This window comes from Arvicanthis niloticus, chromosome 9 (assembly GCF_011762505.2).
Source record: "Arvicanthis niloticus isolate mArvNil1 chromosome 9, mArvNil1.pat.X, whole genome shotgun sequence".
In the NCBI taxonomy this organism is placed as follows: domain Eukaryota; kingdom Metazoa; phylum Chordata; class Mammalia; order Rodentia; family Muridae; genus Arvicanthis; species Arvicanthis niloticus.
This window is the reverse complement of record NC_047666.1, coordinates 71,436,669-71,456,627: the sequence shown is the minus strand read 5'-3', so window position 1 is coordinate 71,456,627 and position 19,959 is coordinate 71,436,669. Positions and strand designations below refer to the sequence as shown.

General features: G+C 38.4%; 1 protein-coding gene across 1 annotated transcript in view; it reads left to right on the top strand.

Annotated features, from left to right (window-relative positions):
• The window catches only part of Lrp6 (LDL receptor related protein 6), a 111,897-nt gene that overhangs the window by 19,724 nt on the left and 72,214 nt on the right, over positions 1-19,959 (top strand). The window contains exon 2 of the mRNA XM_034512138.2: positions 813-1,206. Coding sequence (XP_034368029.1) covers positions 813-1,206 — 394 coding nt within the window. The remainder of the gene's footprint in view (positions 1-812; positions 1,207-19,959) is intronic.

Sequence of the window (19,959 nt, the reverse complement as noted above, 5' to 3'; positions counted from 1 at the left end):
AAATTTCTTTGAACACTTACTCATAGATGTTTGTATTGTTTTTATTTCTTTTGAGTATTCTCATGTATTTAGTAAATATATATATATTCTCACGTATTTGAGTAAATACTGTGTGCAGTGGCTGGATCCTATGGTAGGTTGTGCATCTAACCCTTCACAAGTGGTTGACTGAGGCCAAGGCTGTAGTGCACTACTGGGATTGTTTCCTGGTACACTGGAGGATGCTGGGTTTCATCACCAGCACTGCAGCAGACAGCGAGCCAAACACACACCTGGCAGCTGTTTTCCAGCAGTAGAGTAGGAGTGTTCCAGTTACTCATTTTTTAGTATGTATAAAGCTTTTAAATTTTACCTGACAGACTCTCGATAAGAAAAGACAGCCAGATGAAATTAACTTCAATTCTTTTTTAACGTGCTACAAAGACATTTTAGGTGTGAAAAGATTTTAGCCAATTCACTATTGCTATATTTCTCATTTTTTTAAGTATAGGGTTCTACTTACATGCGTAAGTAGAACATGCTTGTGAGAGTTTATGTGTACCACATGTGTACAATGCCCACAGAGACCAGAAGGCATGGGATCCCTGGAGTAGGTCATTGTGATATATTTGATGTGGTTCTAGGAACCAAACCCAGGTGCTATGCAAGAGCAGCAAATGATCTCACCTGCTGAGCCGTCTCCCCAGCCTCTTATTTCCCATTTTCTGATTTTTGATAGTATTTAGTCATGAATGGTGATTTGAATTTATAAGATTCAATTTATAAGATCTGATACATTTCTTCTTCCTTACGTATATTTCTTTTTGTTTCAGCGGCCCCTTTGTTGCTTTATGCAAACAGACGGGACTTGAGATTGGTTGACGCTACAAATGGCAAAGAGAATGCAACGATTGTAGTTGGAGGCTTGGAGGATGCAGCTGCGGTGGACTTTGTGTTTAGTCATGGCTTGATATACTGGAGTGATGTCAGCGAAGAAGCCATTAAACGAACAGAATTTAACAAAACTGAGAGTGTACAGAATGTTGTTGTTTCTGGATTATTGTCCCCGGATGGGCTGGCATGTGATTGGCTTGGAGAAAAATTGTACTGGACAGATTCTGAAACTAATCGTATTGAAGTTTCTAATTTAGATGGATCTTTACGAAAAGTTTTATTTTGGCAAGAGTTGGATCAACCCAGAGCTATTGCCTTAGATCCATCAAGTGGGTAAGTGTTTGTGTAATGTACAAAAGGCATTCCAGTTTCTTTTGCTAGTCTTCCTTCATTGGTAAATACCCCCTCACTGCTAGGGGAAAAAAGAAAGAGCCAGGACTTTGGGGGTTTCCTTGTCAAGTATACTTGACTATGGAAAGTTAAGTTTGTTCTTAAAAGACAGTATCCACCATGTATTCTCTGTTGGTGGCGGTGCAAATGGAAATCATTTTGGAGATTTCTCAAAAAAATTAAAATAGAACCACCATGTAACCCAGCTATTCCATTCCTGGGTGTATATCCGGAGAACTACTTACCATGCCATAAGAGATACTTGTATGTATGTGTATGTTTATTACTGCTTTATTCACTATAGCAATGCATTGGAATCAACCTAGTTGTCAGTCAACAGATGAATGGAACATATATATATATATATGCACACACACATATGCATATATGTGCACATGTACACACATATACAGTTTAGCTCTAAAGAAAGGTGAAATTAAAATATTTCCAGGAAAATGGATGGTGTGGGTTGAGTCTAACAGTAGACAAGAGAGGAAAGGGTAAGCGTTAGAGGATTAGGATTAGGAAGGACTGAATGTCAGTAGTGGATATGAAAAAGACTATGAAGCTCATTGTTTTCCTAGTTTAAATGCTATTGTAGATTTTTTGGTTTTTGATCGTGGATAAGTACATAAATATATATCTAGTAGGTGAAAGTGTAAAATCAAATGTAAAGCTCCGTGGCTTCAGAATTGATACTTAAACTGTATAGAAGTTCATTGAGATGTATAGACTTTGGGTCTGGTTAGTTTTGGCATGTAATTTTTATTTGCAATTTTTTTTAAAAAAATAAAGCTTATAAAATTAAAAAATATAAAAATCAGTGTAAATAGTTTTGTTTCTTACAGCAGTTATAGAATAGCCATGTTTTGGTTTTCCTCTTCATTGTTTAAAGAGAGAAGGAAGACTTAGTATCTCATCACTTAAGATGATGTTTTAAAAATGTTCTTGATTTTAGACTATCACATAACCAGTCATTTTGCAGTAGTATCTTTTATATTCAGCTCTGACATATCACTTAATGTATCTGTGCTGAATGGAAAGACTAAATATTAAATAACTTATTTCTACTTAGCTAAACATGCATTTCATGATCTTGCAGTGATGGGGGTCTGTGCCCACTCCCTCTGCAACCCCAGGCCTTGCTGAGCTCAGGGGGCAAGTGCTCTACTATTGTGCCACATCCCTACTGCTGTAAGAGCTGATAGCTCAGAGCTGGAGATCCCACACCACTGAACATGATCTCCGTGCCTACATTGTTCCTCAGTCACCTTCCTGGTCTTGCTGTTTTACATTTTCATTTAGTGTACTGTTAGGCCTAAATGGAGTTAATTGTGATCATGAGCTTGAAGTGACTTAACTCTTAGTCAAAATCCAAAGGTATCTTCTGAATACTTTTTATATATTAATAAGTTTCTTTGATTTTTTTTTTTTCAAAATCAAACATTAGAATGTTTAATGTTTTTAAGCATTAGAATGTTTTAAACCTCTTTGTAGAAGGGAGTAAATTAATTTTATGTAATAAAGTAGAACTTGGAGAAAATCAGATAAAGGATTGTGTGGGTTTGCTTGTTTTGATATCAGGTCTGATTTGCTGGCATATGTTAAGACGATGTCATGTTGTAAAAAAATAAAAAAATTGTTATGAGTCTAGGGCTGTTTAGGCTTCACCATGAATAAGTGTTGATAAGAAGAGGCTTTTTATTTAGGAATGATACCCAACTCAGTGACAACTGAGAGCGCTCCCGAAATGTAGCTTCTAACCATATCAGCTCAGGGCTTACCAGGGCAAAACCCACAAAGTTACAGTTTTGGGTCTTTTTGGAAGGAATAAGCAAGTTTAATTACAATAGTAAAAAACAGCAGTTAGTCTTATGACTATTATCTTGCAACAACAGCAAAATTTATAAGATCAGTCAATTTAAGCATAGTCTTCAACTGGGAAAAGGGAAGTGGGTGGTTGCCAGGGTTACAGCCAGTACAAGCAAGAGGCTTAACATATTAGAGTCTGTTATTTATATATATGATTAACAAGTAATTGGGACCAAATAAAGTTTGTCTAAATGGTATACATCTGATAATTAGTAATGAGGGAAAATACAATTATATTTTAAACGCATAGAATAAATATATATATTCTATCACTCTTTCAGTATTACTGTTTTTAGATTTGTGTTATGGATTGTGGTTTTAGTGCAAAAGCAATTACAGTTAGAATTTACCACTTGTCAAACAGAAGAGATGATTTCCAGATTTATTTTCTAGGGGAAACATGAAGTTTATTTTTTAGATAAAGTGCATAAAGATAGCTGAGAAAAAAAAGTAGACTTTTTCAGAATCCCAGGATCCTCGGCTTTGAGATTCATAAGAGTCAACTGAGCGCTCTACATCAACATGTAAAAGGAGGGCAGTTGAATGACCGTATTGTTGAGTATTGGGAACCCGTGCAGACGTCTGTGTGCTTTTGGATGTATGGAGTTCTTTGTATTATCAGTTCATTTAGCCTACATTGGAGGAAGAGTTTTCTAAATTGGGCTCTTATTAGTCTGGATCCCCCAACCCCTCTCTTTGCTTTCATTACTTCTGTCTGATAGTATAGAATTCAGGCCAACAAATAAGAAAATATGTGTCTTATGAAGATTGTTCCGGGAAGCAATGTCGTCTTTTATATTGGGTAGAGGACATTCTTGTATACTTAAAAAACAAAGCATTTCATTCTGATTCCCACATTGCTTGCTGTACCTTGGTGACGCTGACAGCCTGGTTCAGGTGCAAGTCCCATAGCAGTTCTGAGAATGGTTTTGCTTGGTTCCAAATCTCTAAATATTTCTTCCAAGTTAGTGACTGAGCTTGAGTTTACCCTGTGTGTGGCCAGGGAACCTGTGATCCTCCTATCTTAGCTAACTGAATGGCATCTGTTCTAAAGATACTTTTTATATTCATTGTTAAGTATAATAGTAACACTAAAAGTTCACTTAAAATGCTTTTGTAAATAAATACTCAGGAGTTGGATGTATGAGGGTAAGGAATTAGAGACAAACCTGGGCTGCATAGCAAGTTCAAGGCCAAACCTGACCTATGTAGTAAGATTATGTCTCAAAAAACAAGGAAGGGTTGGGGTATACAAAAGAGTTACCTTATGTAGATAACTGATAGGGAAATTATCGTAGATTATGTTTAAAAATATGTATTCCATTGGTATATCAAGATGACTGAACTAGTTCCTGCCACATTCAGGTGTTTGATAAATATACTTTGAATAGCTGAATTTTAAAAATTAATAGTGTTCATATAATGTTTTCTCTTTAATACATTCTATTAGTTTTTCTTGTTAAGAATATAAAGCATTCTTAAGGAAGTGTAAATTTCTAGTGATATCTTTTTGAATTAATAATTACAGTTTGGGACTGTTGCTGAGCCTGGCAACCTGAGGTTGATTTGTAGAACCCACATGGTAGATTATGTAAGTTACCCTCTTCTACATTTGTATGCAGTAAACCGCACGTGTGCTCCCACCTCTAAATACACACACACACATACAGATACAAGTTTTTAGACATTAAAAAAAGACAGCATAGCTTTTATTTATGAATGTGTTTAAAATTAAGAATTTTTTAAAAAGTCTTTACTTTGAAAAAACATTATCTAGGTTATATTTTACAAGAATATGGTAACCAAATCTTGTTATATCTCTTTCTCAACTTTGTTATTCACTAGTGTGTTGCTTAGGACCTGTTTCCTCATCTGTAAAATAAGTTATTTACATTAGTAAATGTGTGTGTGTGTGTGTGTGTGTGTGTGTGTGTGTGTGAAAGTAGAAAGGGGATCTAAGAGAGAAGGAAAAGAGCAGAAGGGAGTGTAACAACAGAATACATGTGTCATGCAAGCAGATGGGAGAACTGTTTAGTGGAGGAAAGACAGCAACAAGAACAGGACAGAAAAGTGAGAAAGACAATGGAGGAAGGGCACAGGCTAGAACAAAACAGTCACAGGTGTAGGAAGATGCCTTAACAAAGTAGATTGAACCCAGGATCTTGTCCACAAGCTCCTCAATTGTGGCATTAAGTTTCAAAAGAGCCGTTTTAAGAGAGCTGGATATAATGGCTTATGCCTATAATTCTAACACTTGGGAATCTGAGGAAGGTGTATTACCATGATTTTGAAACTAGGCCAGGTTACATGAATGAGTTCCAGGCCAGCCTGGAACAGAGTGGACTCTGTCTTACTACAAATGTAGACATTTTATGAAAGCATTCTGAATATCAGAACTTTTTATTTCACATGTATAAATTTGAGTCAGCAACTTAGGTATGCTATGTTTAGAACTGTGGGGTTCTGCTCCTCTTTTAAACCTAAGTGATTATTATTTATGTGTGTATTTTAAAATTTATTCATTCTTGCACAATTTCGTACCTGTATTGTACTGTTCTTTTGTATATCTTCTCTACCCATGTCCCCTCAGGTTCTTGCCACATTCCCATGCCCCTTTCGTGTCTTTTTCTCCCTTAAGCGCAGGTCTCCCTGCGTAGGTTAGGCTGGCCCTGAGAGCCTCAGAGTAGCTGAGCAGGCTTTGGACTCATGCTAAGTTTAGAATTGTTCCTACAGAACAGATCCTTAAAAAACTGATTCTACTGTTCTTAAGCAATACTGCTTGTCTTACACTGCGCCTTCCTTATTCAGAGCTATTTTGCCTTTAAAACCTGCTTAAGCTCCCCCACCCCTTACATTTTAAAAGTGCTTTAAAATATAAAAGAAGTTTTGTTTTTGTTTTTTTTTAAAATTGCAGAACGGAAAATGTAGACAAGAGATTTGTATTTGCTCCCTTTTCACTGCCTTTTAAATAGATAGAGATAAATAAAAACCTAAAAATTAAGAGTAGTATGTTAGAAAAATTATTAGTCTTGTCAGGAAATATTCTAAGTTGTGCTCGATCAGCTTCTGGGATGTGAATCTAGGCCATTCGGAGGCAGTGTGTTGAGTATATACAGGTGTTCTCTGATATTAGAGCAGAACTTTTTTCCTGAAAATGTCCTACCCCTCAACCACTTTTTCTTTATATAAAGTGATGTTCTTAGTTTTGCCTCAAGTTAATGAATTTTTTTTTACAAATTTATTTATTTATTTGTTTATTTAATATGAGTATCCTGCAGCTGTCTTCAGGCACACCTGACACTTGAAGAGGGCATCTGATCCTATTACAGATGGTTGTGAGCCACCGTGTGGTTGCTGGGAATTGAACTCAGGACCTGTGGAAGAGCAGTCAGCACTCTTAACCGCTGAGCCATCTCTTCAGTCCCCAAGTTAATGAATTTGAATTGTCTGTTTTTTTTTTTTTTTTTTTTCCTGGTCTCAGCTGTGTTAATCTGGCTGCCCTGGAACTCACTGTGATGGCCAGGCTGCCCTATGGCCAGGCTGCCCTCCAGCTCAGCTTCTATTTGCCTTTGCCTACTGAGTGGATTGTCCAATTTTTGTGTTTGTATTTTAAGTCTACTTTCATTAAGGGGATATTGAAAGGGAACATTTGTACTAAATGACTTTATATAGCACAATATTTTCAGAGCTTTGCTTTTTAATGAAAGCTTTCTTTGTAAGACTTTTGTTTCTGTTTGCTTTTTTGCTGCCAATTTGTTGAATTGCAAGTAGCTAGGTAAGCATTCTACCTCCAGTTGAATTCCTAGCTGGAGCTTACGGTTACAGTCGCACTCTTAGTAGGAAGGAGGACAGTTTGTTTGAGACAGGTCTTTGTGGTCCCATATAGTTTTAAACTTCATCATCCTGCTTGGAAATACAAGGTCTCTTACTGTAGCACAAGTTGGCCTCTGTCTATGTTCATCCTCCTGTCTCAAGCTCTTAGGTCCAAGCGTGATTATGCCTGGCTCTGTATTTAATTTTGGAATTGGGAGTTTCTGTACTATATGTGATAAATTCAAACCCTCAACCCTTCTGAGGGCACTTTGTGGCTACACAGTGTTTGGTGAGTGTTTTCATTTACCTCCTTTTCAGTGGGTTAAGCCATGAGACAAGTGCTGCTTGCTTCTCTGCTGCTGGGCAGATTGCTTTCTTCAGTTGTTCCTACAGTTAATGCTTGTGAAGGAATCTTAACACCGGGTTGATTGTGTTCCAGGGTTTGTCTTCTTCCTTGAGTTTCCACCACCATAGAAGCCTTTTAGATTCTGGGATCAGAAAACCTCTAGTGTTGTTGTCCACGAAGTCTAGCAAGTTTTGCCTTTTTTTTTCTGTCATGTTTGGTTACTGAAGGTCACCCCTTTCCCTGATACCCTAGCTCTGTGCTGAAAGAGGTGTTTATATGTTTTATTTTGTCTATCTGTACAAATCAAGTAAAGAGTAGTAGTTTTTCTGGCTAACTTGTTACCAGATGACTAGAACTAGAAATTCTGACTTTTGTGTTTCACATATTGGAAGACAGTTGTACTTACCACTGTACCTCCAACACACTGCCTGCAATGTTGCTTATTAAGGTAGTTGGATTGGATGCATTCTTAAGAGCAGTAGACACGCAAAACTTGAATGTGCATGCAGTTTGAGTTTTGAGAAATGGAAGGTGGATGTGCCTACATTATCATTACAATAGATGACTTAATATATTTTATATTCTTACTAATGTGTATGTTAATGACTTACAGATCAGGAACATAAGGATCATAAAGTGAATTGTGACTTAATATAGATTTGGTTCACTATAGCTCAGTTCTAATATGAAACTCAGTATGTGTTTACTCTCATTCCCTTTCAGTTGAGACGAAGCCTCCCTTCTGTCCTTTATTCCATTTAAAATTATTTTTCAGAAAGCATCACAAATAAATAGGCTAGACACAGCAATGAAATCATGTTCATATGGATACTAATGAACAGCTTATAACAACCTGGTATTAGTTTTCATGATTTTTGATGGGTAGCAGATGTGCATACTGTTACAAAGTAGGGCTGTAACCACATATCCTTACTTCTTTAGTATCGATTAAATATGTTTACACTTTTAATTCAAAGCCAGAGTAGAAGCATTGAGGCCAAAATAAATTAGGCAAGTAGGCTATGTAATCCAAGAGTAATTGCTGACATTCTCCTGAATGAGGCTTTCGCTTGGCTTTTGAAAAATGGAGATAATTTATCAACCTACTGAGTGCTTCCCTGATCTTACTTTTGAAAGCAGACTATATTCTTATACCAGTTGAATTTAGCAATTTTATTAGCACTTCTAGGTATCCATAGCTCACTAAGAGAGAGGTTAACTGCAATAAAAAAACCAACGACACCTACCCCTTCATCTGTGCCCACCAATCAGCTTTCACTTCTGAGTTCAAAGTAAGAGAAAGAGTGGAGGCCAGCAGCTTATCTCAGCTGTCTCCTGTGTGGCGGCCTGGGTAGAGAGGCACTTGATCTTGACTGTTGGTGTGCTTGAGAGTTTCCCCTAAGCTGCTGTAATCCTGTGATACTTTCTATTCTGGAAACCCATCTCAGGATGAAAAGGCCATGTTTCCTTCCTCACACTACCTATTTTCCTTTGCTAAAAAGAAAAAAAAAGACAAAATATTTATTTTCCATTTTAATATTTATTTTTTTACGAGTACGAGTGTTATGCCTGCAGCTATATATGTGTACCATGTGTCTGGTGCCAGCAGAATGCTGAAGAGCATTTCTGATTTCCTGGAACTGGAGTTTGTGAGCCACCATGTGGGAGTTGGGAAAGGAACCTAGGTCTTCTGCAAGAGTAGTGATTGCTTTTAACCACTTAGTTCAATATAGGAAAAGCATACTCTTTAAATATTATTTCATTAATCTCATAGCTTTTACTGGAATTAAAATAGACTTAAGCTTAAGCTTGAATAGAAATGTATATTATCGTCAATAATGAGTATTTCATGTAGGATAGTGGTTCTCAATGTATGGGCTGTGACCTCCAGGGGTACCTTAAATGACCCTTTGACAGGGGTTGCATATCTGATTTTCTGCATATCAGATATTTATATTACAGTTTATAACAGCAAAATTACAGTTATGAAGTAGCAACAAAAGTAATTTTATGGTTGGGATCACCCAGCATTAGGAAGGTTGAGAACCGCTGATTTAAGAAATAAATCAATAGACGTTGTCAGACCTCAGGGACAAGCGGTAGGGACTAGGAGAGGCAGGAGCTCCTAGACTCAGGTGTGCTGCTGCATTATTAACCATGTTGTTGAATACTTCATTCAGTATGGGAGACGTTTTTGTTGTTGCAAACCCCTTGATCACAGACCATCTTTAATATTTTGTGGTATTTATAATTTTGTTAAATATAAATGTGAAGTTCCTTCCTTCTCCATTATTCCTAAAGAAAAACATTCTGCAATGTCTGTGTAGCTAGCACATGTACCTGCTTTTTAATTAAACACTAGCTTTGTGGCGGGACTTGTAGATTGGTCACTCACAAGCTTTTTTTGGAGGTGCTGATAAAAGAGCTTGTGATGTGAGAATTGAAGGCACTGTCCGGAAGGTGAAGGCTTGAGTGAAGTCAGTCCTTCTGAGAGATCTTAAATGTCTCATTGTTGAGATTACAGAATTAGCTGGAAGGATAATTTTAAAAACTTTTATTTTGATGTTGGACTGTCATATAATTTTGTATTCAATAATTGGTGTTTTTCTGAATTGATCAAGCAATTTGCCAATTGCTTTATAGGCATCTGGTATTATTCCTTAGTGTTTTTTAGAGTTTCATAAAACTTCTTACATTATGTACTGACTGCAGTTTCTGACAGAGCAGCATCAGGAAAGATAACACTTTGGTATTGTTCTCATTAATGACTCTTTGCCCGGATGGAGCTTGAGATTTTCCTGAGCCTGTTGGCACAAGGACCACACTTTGAGTAGCAGGGTTTAGAGAGGGATAGCAGATGTTTTCTATCAAGGCACAAATAGTAAATACTTTAGTTTTTGGCAGGCCACATACGGTCCTTGTTACATGTTTTTCTTTTTTGTTTCTGGAGTTTGTTTTTCAATTCTTAAAAAAAAAATGTAGACATCATTCTTAATTATGGAGCCGTATACAAACTTGGTGTGGTCAGTAGATTGCTGGTCACTGCTTGTCTCTGAGAAAGCCGTATGCATTCAGTTGTTCCCAGAAACAGGAGCTGTGACAGCATTGCTCATGACTTCTGAGCATGTTAGAGGAGCACATGAGTCCTGTGACTCTCAACCTAACTTATTAGTAAGGTAAATAACTGCTGGTGGTTTGAACTCTTTTTTTTTTTTTTAAGCTTTAAAATTTTAATGGAGACATAATTTATACACAGTAAAATTCACCCGTTAGTTTCAGTATTATGAACAATTGCATACAATTCTATCAAAGATAAAGCTATTTGCTAAAGTTGTAAGAGCAGATTTTAATTAGTGATACACTGCAGTAGGAAAAAGATTAGTACTCACTGCTGTAATTTGTACAAGGGTGTCTGTCCTGCAGGAAAACTGAGAGGAGAGGAAGAGGAAAAGTGAAGAAGTACCTTTTGGGAAAATGTTTCCTTTAGAAGCATAATTATGTATTAATAAACAGCTGCAGTGATGGAGGAGAAGCTCAGTTGTAAGAGCTTTTGATGCTTATGCAGAGAGGAACAGAATTCCTTTCCCAGCACCCATGTTTGGTGACTCACAATTGACTGTAACTCTAGTTTCAAGGGATCTAATGTCCTCTTCTGGATGCCCTGAACACTTATGCACACATGCACATACACATACACATGCACATACAGACACAGACACAGACACAGACACATACAGACACAGACACATAAATAAAAATAAATCTTAGAATACACTGCAAGTGGTTACTAGAACTAATAAGTGTATTGAGCCAGATCACAGGTTATAAGATTGGATACAAAGCAGTTATAAGGCTTGTGAGGTTGGGTAAAGGCACCTGCTGCACACATCTGGTTACCAGACTTTGACACCTGGAATTCATGTAAAGATGGAAGGAAAGAACCAGCTTAACCAAGTTGTCCTGTGATCTACACTGTGCACTTGTGCTGTGGCACATGTGTATCCACTTCTTATTTTATACATGTATATATACAGTAGCAAGAACAATTGAAAATTGAAGTGTTAAAACAGTATAAATTTATAATAAGACATGGACTGCTTAAGCATAAATGTAACTACAGAACATGCAACTCTCTCTGCTGTAGACTGCAGAGGAAGAGCTTAAGAAGTCAAAGAAGACCTGAATAAACAAATAAACTAAGAGGTAGTCTTTGTCCACGGATTAGAAGATACAGTAATCAATATGGTAATTCTTCCATGCTGATTAACACTTTCAGTCTTTTTTTTTTTTTTTTTTTTTTAGAATTTATTTATTTATTTTGTGTAAGTACACTGTAGCTGTCTTCAGACACCCATATGAGGGCATCAGATCTCATTATGGATGGTTGTGAGCCACCATGTGGTTGCTGGGATTTGAACTCATGACCTCTGGAAGAGCAGTCAGTGCTCTTAACCACTGAGCCATCTCACCAGCCCAACACTTTTAGTCTTAACCAGACACCCAGCATAATTTAATTTAGAAATTAGCAAGCTGTTCTAATACTGGTTAAGAAAATCAGACGTTAAGTTGCCAATTCATACTACTTGATTGTGACACTGTTAGAAGCAAAGTATTAATTTCATTGTTGCACAAAGGAACACAAGAACGAAATAAAAGTATCTCAGCAAGGCAATTTAAAAAAAAAAAAAAAAAAAAAAAAGGGTGTTCTGAGATTCAAACCAAACTAGCAAGCGCACTGGGACTTTAGAAAGTTCACTTGTTTTTTTATTCTAACTCAGGTGCGTGTGTGTGTTTTTCCCCCATTGGCTGGAGTCTAATTTCACAGTCTCACAATGATGGGGTATAGTGGTAGGTCATTAGAGTTTAGTTTGAATAGTATGTCTATTTAGCAGAATAATAATAGTAGGTTCTCTTTTAGTGTCTATGATCTGTCTAGCCATAGGGTCTGGGTCTGGTAATGGTGCTAGGTGTGGATTTCATTTTGTGGAGTGAGCCATAAGTCCTCGTAGAAAGTGGTTGGTTTCTCCCATAATGTTTGTGCCACAGTTGCCAGCTGTATTGTCTTGTTAGGCATAATAAGCTGTTACTATAGTCACAGGGTTTTTATCTGGGTGAGACTGATGATTGTTTCTCCTCTGGTAGCATGCATAGTTCCTTCCACTACTATGAAAGCTAGTCAGTAGGGATGAAGTTTCCAGGTTAGTACTAGCTTAATTTTTTCATGTTCTATGACTTGAGTATATGTTGTCAGCAATAGAGTCTTACCAACCAGTTCTGGAAGGTACCTAGGATCTGGCAATAACCTGTAATGTTTGGAGGTCTTTAGGGACCTCAGTAGTCAACAACTTCAGAGGAAGTAACTCATTCCTAGGACAAGGCTTTTTTTCTTTGTTGGCCTTATGGTGTCTGGTAGTGGTTTCTCTGTGTAGCCCTGGCTGTCCTGGAACTCACTCTGTAGACCAGGCTGGCCTCGAACTCAGAAATCTGCCTGCCTCTGCCTCCCAGGTGCTGGGATTAAAGGCGTGTGCCACCACTGCCTGGCGATTTTGACCCTTTTAATGTATGTGTAGAGATAAATTTTAGGAGCTTCTACAGTAGTAGGTTTCCATGTGACTTAAAAGTCTTTAGTGTTAATTATCCTTCCAGTTCCCTCCTCTACCCAGCCCCCCCTTTCCTCACCACAATTTATCCTTTGCTATTCCATAATTCCCCTTTAAACATTTTATTTATTTTTATGTTGTAAGTGTTTTACTGGGGTGTCAGATCCCTGTAACTGGGCTTACAGATAGTTCTGAGCTGGTGCTGGGAATTGAACCCTGGTCCTCTGTAAGAGCAGGCAGCTAACGCTCTTAACCCCTGAGCCATCTCTTTAGTCCCCATAATTCCTGATTGCGATGAATGTTCAAAATGAAATACATATCTAAATATTCAAATCTGTCTTTCCTTCTCCTTTCTTTTTTTAAAGACCGGGGGTCTCCGTGTAGTACTAGCTGGCCTCAAACTTGCTGTCTTTCAGCTTTAGCTTTCTGAGTGCTGGGATTGCAGGTGGGCATCAACACACCTTCTTCGGTTGCTTTTTGAGTAATGCAGTTTTGTTTAGGTTGTTGTTTTGTGTTGGGTGTTTGCCTGTGTGTATGTCTGTGCAGCATGTGTGTATCTGCTGCCTGGTCATGGTTCCTGGTGCCCAGTGCCCCGGGACTGGGGTTACAGATGCTTGTGACGATGCTGGGAATTGAACCCAGATCTTTGAAAGAACAGCCAGTGCTTTTAACTGATAAGCCATTTCTCCAGGTCCAAGAAATTAGTCTCTTGACTGGAGTTTCTCAGGAATGGACAAATTTCATAATTACTAAAAAACATTCATTTTTATGATCTTTTCCATACTTTCCATGTAGCCAAAGGTAGTCAACTAATATCAAAGCAGCACAGTGTCAAAGAGACTATAGTAAGTTGTATATGCTTTGGGTGATTGAAACATTGCCATTTGACTGTATTTTCTATAAAGACAAAATTTGAAGAGTAGTTATCACACCACCTTTATTAGCAAAGGCAAACTTGAAAATATTGGATGAATTAAAAACTAAAATCTCTCTCTATAAAGAATTAGCTACTAAAAATTTTAAAAGGTTACAGGAGAAATTTGAGAATTTTTTTTAACCCTAAATATTTTAAGTCAGATTTTAAGTGGTCACTGTGAAGTTTTAAGGTTCCCATTCTCAGACATTCCAAAGCAATGGAAAGCTGTTGTGTGGGCAGGGGCTATTTTGTGCTTTAATACCACATATGGACTTGCAGAGCTTTTAGGCCACCTGAGGCTAGTGTTTTGAGGCATTTGGTTAATGAGTTCAACTCACTAATACCACCAGTATAAGACCAGAGCATGATGGATAAACAGGTGTTGAGAAAAATCACATTCTGCTTTACTGGTTCAAATCCATGTCTGAATATATTAGAATTCTGTAGGAACTTCTTTTCCTTCCAGTTTTATTTTAAGATAGAGTCTTGCTTGTAAATACAAGTGTGGACCGCCATATTTGTCTGCCGGTCTGGAACTAACTCTGTCTGTCTGTCTCTGTCTCTCTCTGTCTGTGTGTGTGTGTGTGTGTGTGTGTGTGCATTTGCATGCATATGTGCACATGTTCTCCTGTGTCAGTCCTCACCTACCACATGTTGGGTCTCTTGTACACAGCTGCATATACCTGGCCCCCAAGCTTCTAGTGATTTTCCTGTCTCTGCCTTTCATCTCCTGGTATCAATGTGCTGGGATTATGGAAGTGTGTGTGTACGCTGCTGCATCTGGCTTTTGTATGGGTACTGGGAATCTAAACCGAGGTAGTTAGGCTTAATTAGGCTTACCTGGCAAGTGCTGTACCCACTGAGTCATCTTTCTAGCCCCTGTTTGAGACTTAATGGAATTTCATTCAGCCATAAAGAAAAATAAAAGTATGAAATTTGAAGAAAAGTAGATGTATCTAGAAATTATTAAGTGAAGTAACACAGACTCAGAAAGATAAAGCACCGTATGTTCTGCCTCATCTGTAGATCTTAGCTTTTAATGTGTGAATGTGCATATATGTGGTGTGAGTGTGGGATTGGAGCAGTGGACGAGGATCAACAGAAACAAGTTCTATATGAAGATGCCATAACGAAATGTAATACTTCTGTACTCTAACAAAAATAATTTAAAAAGAATAAGTTGATTCCTAGCTCCAGCTCAGGCCAAAATTAAATCAGAATATCAGGTGGAAGAATCCAGGTCAGTGCTGTTTTTAGTAAGTTGCCAAGGATGAAAATTCCTGTGCAGGCACTTACTTGTAGTAGCTGTTGTTACTTTGTGTGTTAGGAGGCAGGGAGGAAAACATGCTAAAGAGAACTTACTCATAAACATTTCAGTTTTTAAATAACTAAGAACTAAGTGGCTATCTCATAGCTGTACCACCCACCGCCTCTCAAAAGGTGGCTGCACACCAGCTTTGTGGTTATGAGAGCACCAAATCGTAGCCACTAGGCCACCAGGGAGTGACGATCTGTGGTTATGAATGTGTGGGTAATGCTCACTGCTCATGGGTTTCTCTCCGATCCATTGTTTCCCTGATCACGGTGACGTAAGTGTCATGTTAACGCTAGGCTGGTCTTTTCATCTGTCCTTTCTCCCTCATCAGTTTTCATCAAGATACTATCTTGGTACCTGCACGCCAAGGGAAGTCTGGCTGCCGTTGGTCAACCGGTGGTGCTGCTGCTGGCCATGATCGTGGGAAGAACTGTGTGACTTGAAAGTTCCCTTTGTTATATATCAGGAAGCTCTGAAGGGATTGTTGGAGTGGCTTTGGGTTTAAGAGTATGTGTTAGCATTCGTAGTTTTAAGAAAACAGAATCTTTTTTTAGTTTCATTACTAAAAGATTGTAGGTTTAAAAAAAGCTGTTGAGTTACTTATAGAATTTCCTAAACAATAGAACTTGAGTTGGGCTCTCTATTTAGGAACAGCTACAGATCACACCCAGGTGTTGGCTCTTGTGAGCAGTACTGGTAGCACTGTGCTCACATCTGTTGGCACTCTGATGACACATAGCCTGTAGCTTCCCTTTAGAATTGGATTAGAGAAGGATTAATGAATGCAGGTGACCTCCAGCCTTACTCGAGTGAAGAGCTATGATGCTTTCTGCTGCTTCCTTTTCTGCTGCCTCTGCCACCCCTTTTCACACTTAGAGTCTGTTTGGTGCAGACTGGCCTGGAATTTGCTGTTTGACTCAGGCTCACCTCCAACTCCAGGTTCTTGAGCCTAAATTCAGATGTTTGCCATCGCACTCAAAAATTGAGGTTCATGTCTCTGATTGACAATGATTGACTCGGATGTGTGCACTGATTGCAGGGGAGGATTGGAAAGCAAATATCTAGTGTTCTGTTTCTGTTCTTTCAAGATGTGAAGTGAAGGATTAAGTACAGGGAAGTAGTTGAGTTGCTGGCTGGCTCCTCCCTGTCCAGTGTCAAGTATCTGTGATATTTTGTGAGTGAAAAGGAATGCCCCTGGGGTTTGTGCACGTCTTTGCTACAGTTTGAATCTTGCTTGTGTTTTTTTCCCCCTGTCTGATATTGGAAGGATGATTGAGATATGATAGGGAATATAGAAGGAGATGACACAATTGAAAAAACCAAACTTGTAAATAAGTCAGGTCTTAAGAACAATCTACTTGATCCCTTCATTTTACTAATATATTAAGGAAAAAAATAAAGCATGTCAGTATCTGGTTACATCTTACACAGATTATACAATCAAAGCTTAGATATTTTAAAGTACTTTCCAAAGTTAGATTAGTAGAAGGTCTACTGCACAGGTTAGGATGCATTACCTTTATTCATGTGAATTTAAGATTGGGCAGGGTGGAAGACTGTGAGAGCCAGTGGTGGTGGATGACTTAAAGGTAACTGTTCTCTGAATACACCAAAGGCAGTTGCACATATAAACACACAGGGGTTGCATGCATAAGATATAATCCCCAACCACCTCCCTCCAGCCCCCCCCCCAAAAAAAAGAAGCTCAAGCCAGACAGAGATGCCAATATGGTGAGGTTCTCTCTTCTGTAAGCTTGTGATGCCTATATTTAGTTCCTACAATAGCTGCTTCATATATTCTGTTTTAAATTGTGATTATTTATTGTGGAGTGACTGGCATAGTAGAAGTTACTGTTATAGCTGCAACTCTTAGATTATTGAGTGTGCTTGATTGCATTTTAAGTTAGGATAGGATAAGATAGTATATGCTAAAATATAGAAGTAAGGAAGTGTATGTCTTTTGGGAAAAATATTTGATCATTGTGTTTCATATAGGGTCAGACAGAGACAAGGCCAGGGATACCACCTAACATTTTTGGCTGAGCTGTGCTTCTGTCTTTGTGAATGGAGTACCACAAGAAGTCATCAGTGAGAGTAAGACATTTGTTACTGTCATCATGAGGATTTAAGGCAGGAAACAGTAAAAGATGGCTCTGGAAAGGTGGACGCTGTATAAATGAGTGTTTCTGTCTGTTGTTCAGCTGTCACTGTTTCGTTCCTCTCCCATCATTCCCATATGGAAATCAGAGTGGATCCCTGAGTAATATCTGTCTGTGGGTTTATTCCCTAAGTGAATTAGCTGTCAAATTGATTAATGTTTTCCCAATGTCTTAAGAAGACAAGTTGGGGCTGGAGAGATGTCTCAGTAGTTTGGATTCTCTGAAGCCAAGTAAAGCTGAAGCAGCCAACTAGCCGAGTGTGTGCAGCAGTGAGAAAGAGCCTGTTTCAAACCACATGGACATTTACTCCCTTTCCCCCATTAAAAAAAATCAAGTTTAGGCATCTGAGTTCCTAGACAGTTTTGTTGGTGATTTGACCATTTCTGTGTCCTTATCTCAAACCTTCTGTTTTAGGCTGTAGTAATAGTAGAGTCTATGCTCTGGAGTTCCTGTGTACACATATTTGTTCACCAGTGTGGTGCCTCTGAGACTCAACCCAGGTGGTAGGGTTCAACCAGGTTTCTGTAATATATAAAGGAGAATGACTCTGGATCCAGAATAACGTTGACATCTTTACTGCAAGTGTGCCATTTGATTGTAAATTAGCATGTCAAATTATAATCCTGTCAAACTCTCAAATTCATTGGGAGTCCCTACTCACTTTTCTCTGCCAACCCATTTTTTAAATGTTACTTTTTGTTTTGATAAATCTTTTAGATAGAAGCTATTGTATATAATCAATAGATTGTTAAGAATCGACATGCAGAGGGGTGCTGGGGAGATGTCTTGGTGGTTAAGAGCACATACTATTCTTGCTGAAGATCCAAGTTTGTTTTCCAGCACCCATGTCAGGTGGGTCACACAACTTCCTGTAACTCCAGTTCCAGGGATTATATGGGTCTGTTCTCCATGGGCACCACTTACAGTGCCCACACAAAGATGGACACCACATACTTCTAAAAATGTTATGAGAATCATTATGCAGGAAGACATAAACTTCAGAAAAAGGAATACTTCAGTTATTTCAAGAAGTGAAGAACATTTACTTTTCTACCTTTTCTTATTCAGCAAAGTTAAGAAAACTTAAATGTGTCAGAAGCAGTAAACCCTAGATATTAATTAGCATAACTTCTGAGTGTAAGATACTCTGAGGTCTCTAAAGGAGCACTGATGACGTTTAGGGAGGAGGCGTTACACTATTGGAGTTAAACTGCAAGAGGGTAGTCTGTAGTGGAAGTGGCCGGCCACATCATGGTAAGGTGACCTTTGGATGTGTGGAAGTCGAAGACTCGCGGACTCAGCTGACCAGAGCTAGATGATGCTAAGGACCCCGCCCTTTACTCCCGGAGTGAGAAAGAGCCCAGTGCAAGGATGGCTTCTGAGTGGTCGCTCAGGGTCACTGCAGGAAGTGGCAAAGCTTCTGTTCCCAGGACATTGTGCCACACTGTCTTTCCTGGTACGTGCTTCATGATTAAAGGATTTATAACTGTAGTGTGTACAACTTGTAACTGAGAATGACGGTGCCATCTCCACACTAGTAGGTCAGATCCCCTTACCTTTCAGCTGTGTTTATTCTGGGATGTACTGATGCCTCCTTTCTTTAAAGCATCAGAGATGCTTTCTTTCATCAGCACCCTGTTATTTTTTTTTCTCATCAATTTTTGGTCTTCTGTCTGCTGTCAGTTGCATATACTATAAATTATTTGATGGGATTACTTATGTAGCATTGCAACCACTTTTCTCTGTGTTCACAGTATGGTTTTGATACCTAGTTCCGTGACATTATAAAGGAGTCTTAGAATCTTCGGCGGATTTGACTAGTCATTTCTAGTTTTGTCATAAAGTGTAACCTCCATTGTCTCTGCAGGAGTGGGTCACTTACTCTTATATGGGATGATTGCAGTATCCCTCGCGGCCTTGTTGGGTCTGCTCTTTGGGAAAACAAATTCTGTAAAATGCTGCCTCCCTCTCACCCACTTTCACAGTTCCACAGTTCTCACTGACAGAACACCGTCAAGTTTAGAGCATTGCCGTCACCTGGCAGAGGAACCTGATCTCACACCTCAGGCAGCTGCTGGTTTCCTTTATTTGTGTATTTGCTAGGACTATTGATTCGATTGTAATCAGACAGCATATGTTCTGTCTGGCTTCTTTCACTTTATGATGGTATTTTTGAAGACTATCACACACTCATCCATGTATCAAGTATGTAGTTTCTTTCCATTGCTGAATATTATTCTATTGTATGAAGGTAGGAAATTTTGTTTTTATCATTACACCTATTAATGAAAGATTGGTAGGTTTCTATTTTTTCCTATTATTAGTAATATTGATATGAATGTTCATGTATAAGTCTGTATATGAACATAGTATTTCTTATCTCTTGGGTAGAGGGTAGAGAGAAATTGCTGGGTTATCTGACAAATCCAGGTTTAACATTAAAACACAAACCCAGAACTGAATTGTGTTTTATTGATGTGGCCACACTATTTATATTCCCACTTGCAAAAACTAAAATATTATGGTTATTCCTGTTTCCAAGCCTGATTAGCTGTTTGAATATCTGATGAAATGACTGAAAGGTCCCCCTCCCCCCCTTTAACAGCCCTAGGCTTTACACTTAGGATTTATGCTTAGGAAGGTGCTGTCCCCCTGAGCTGGATATCCTTGTCTCC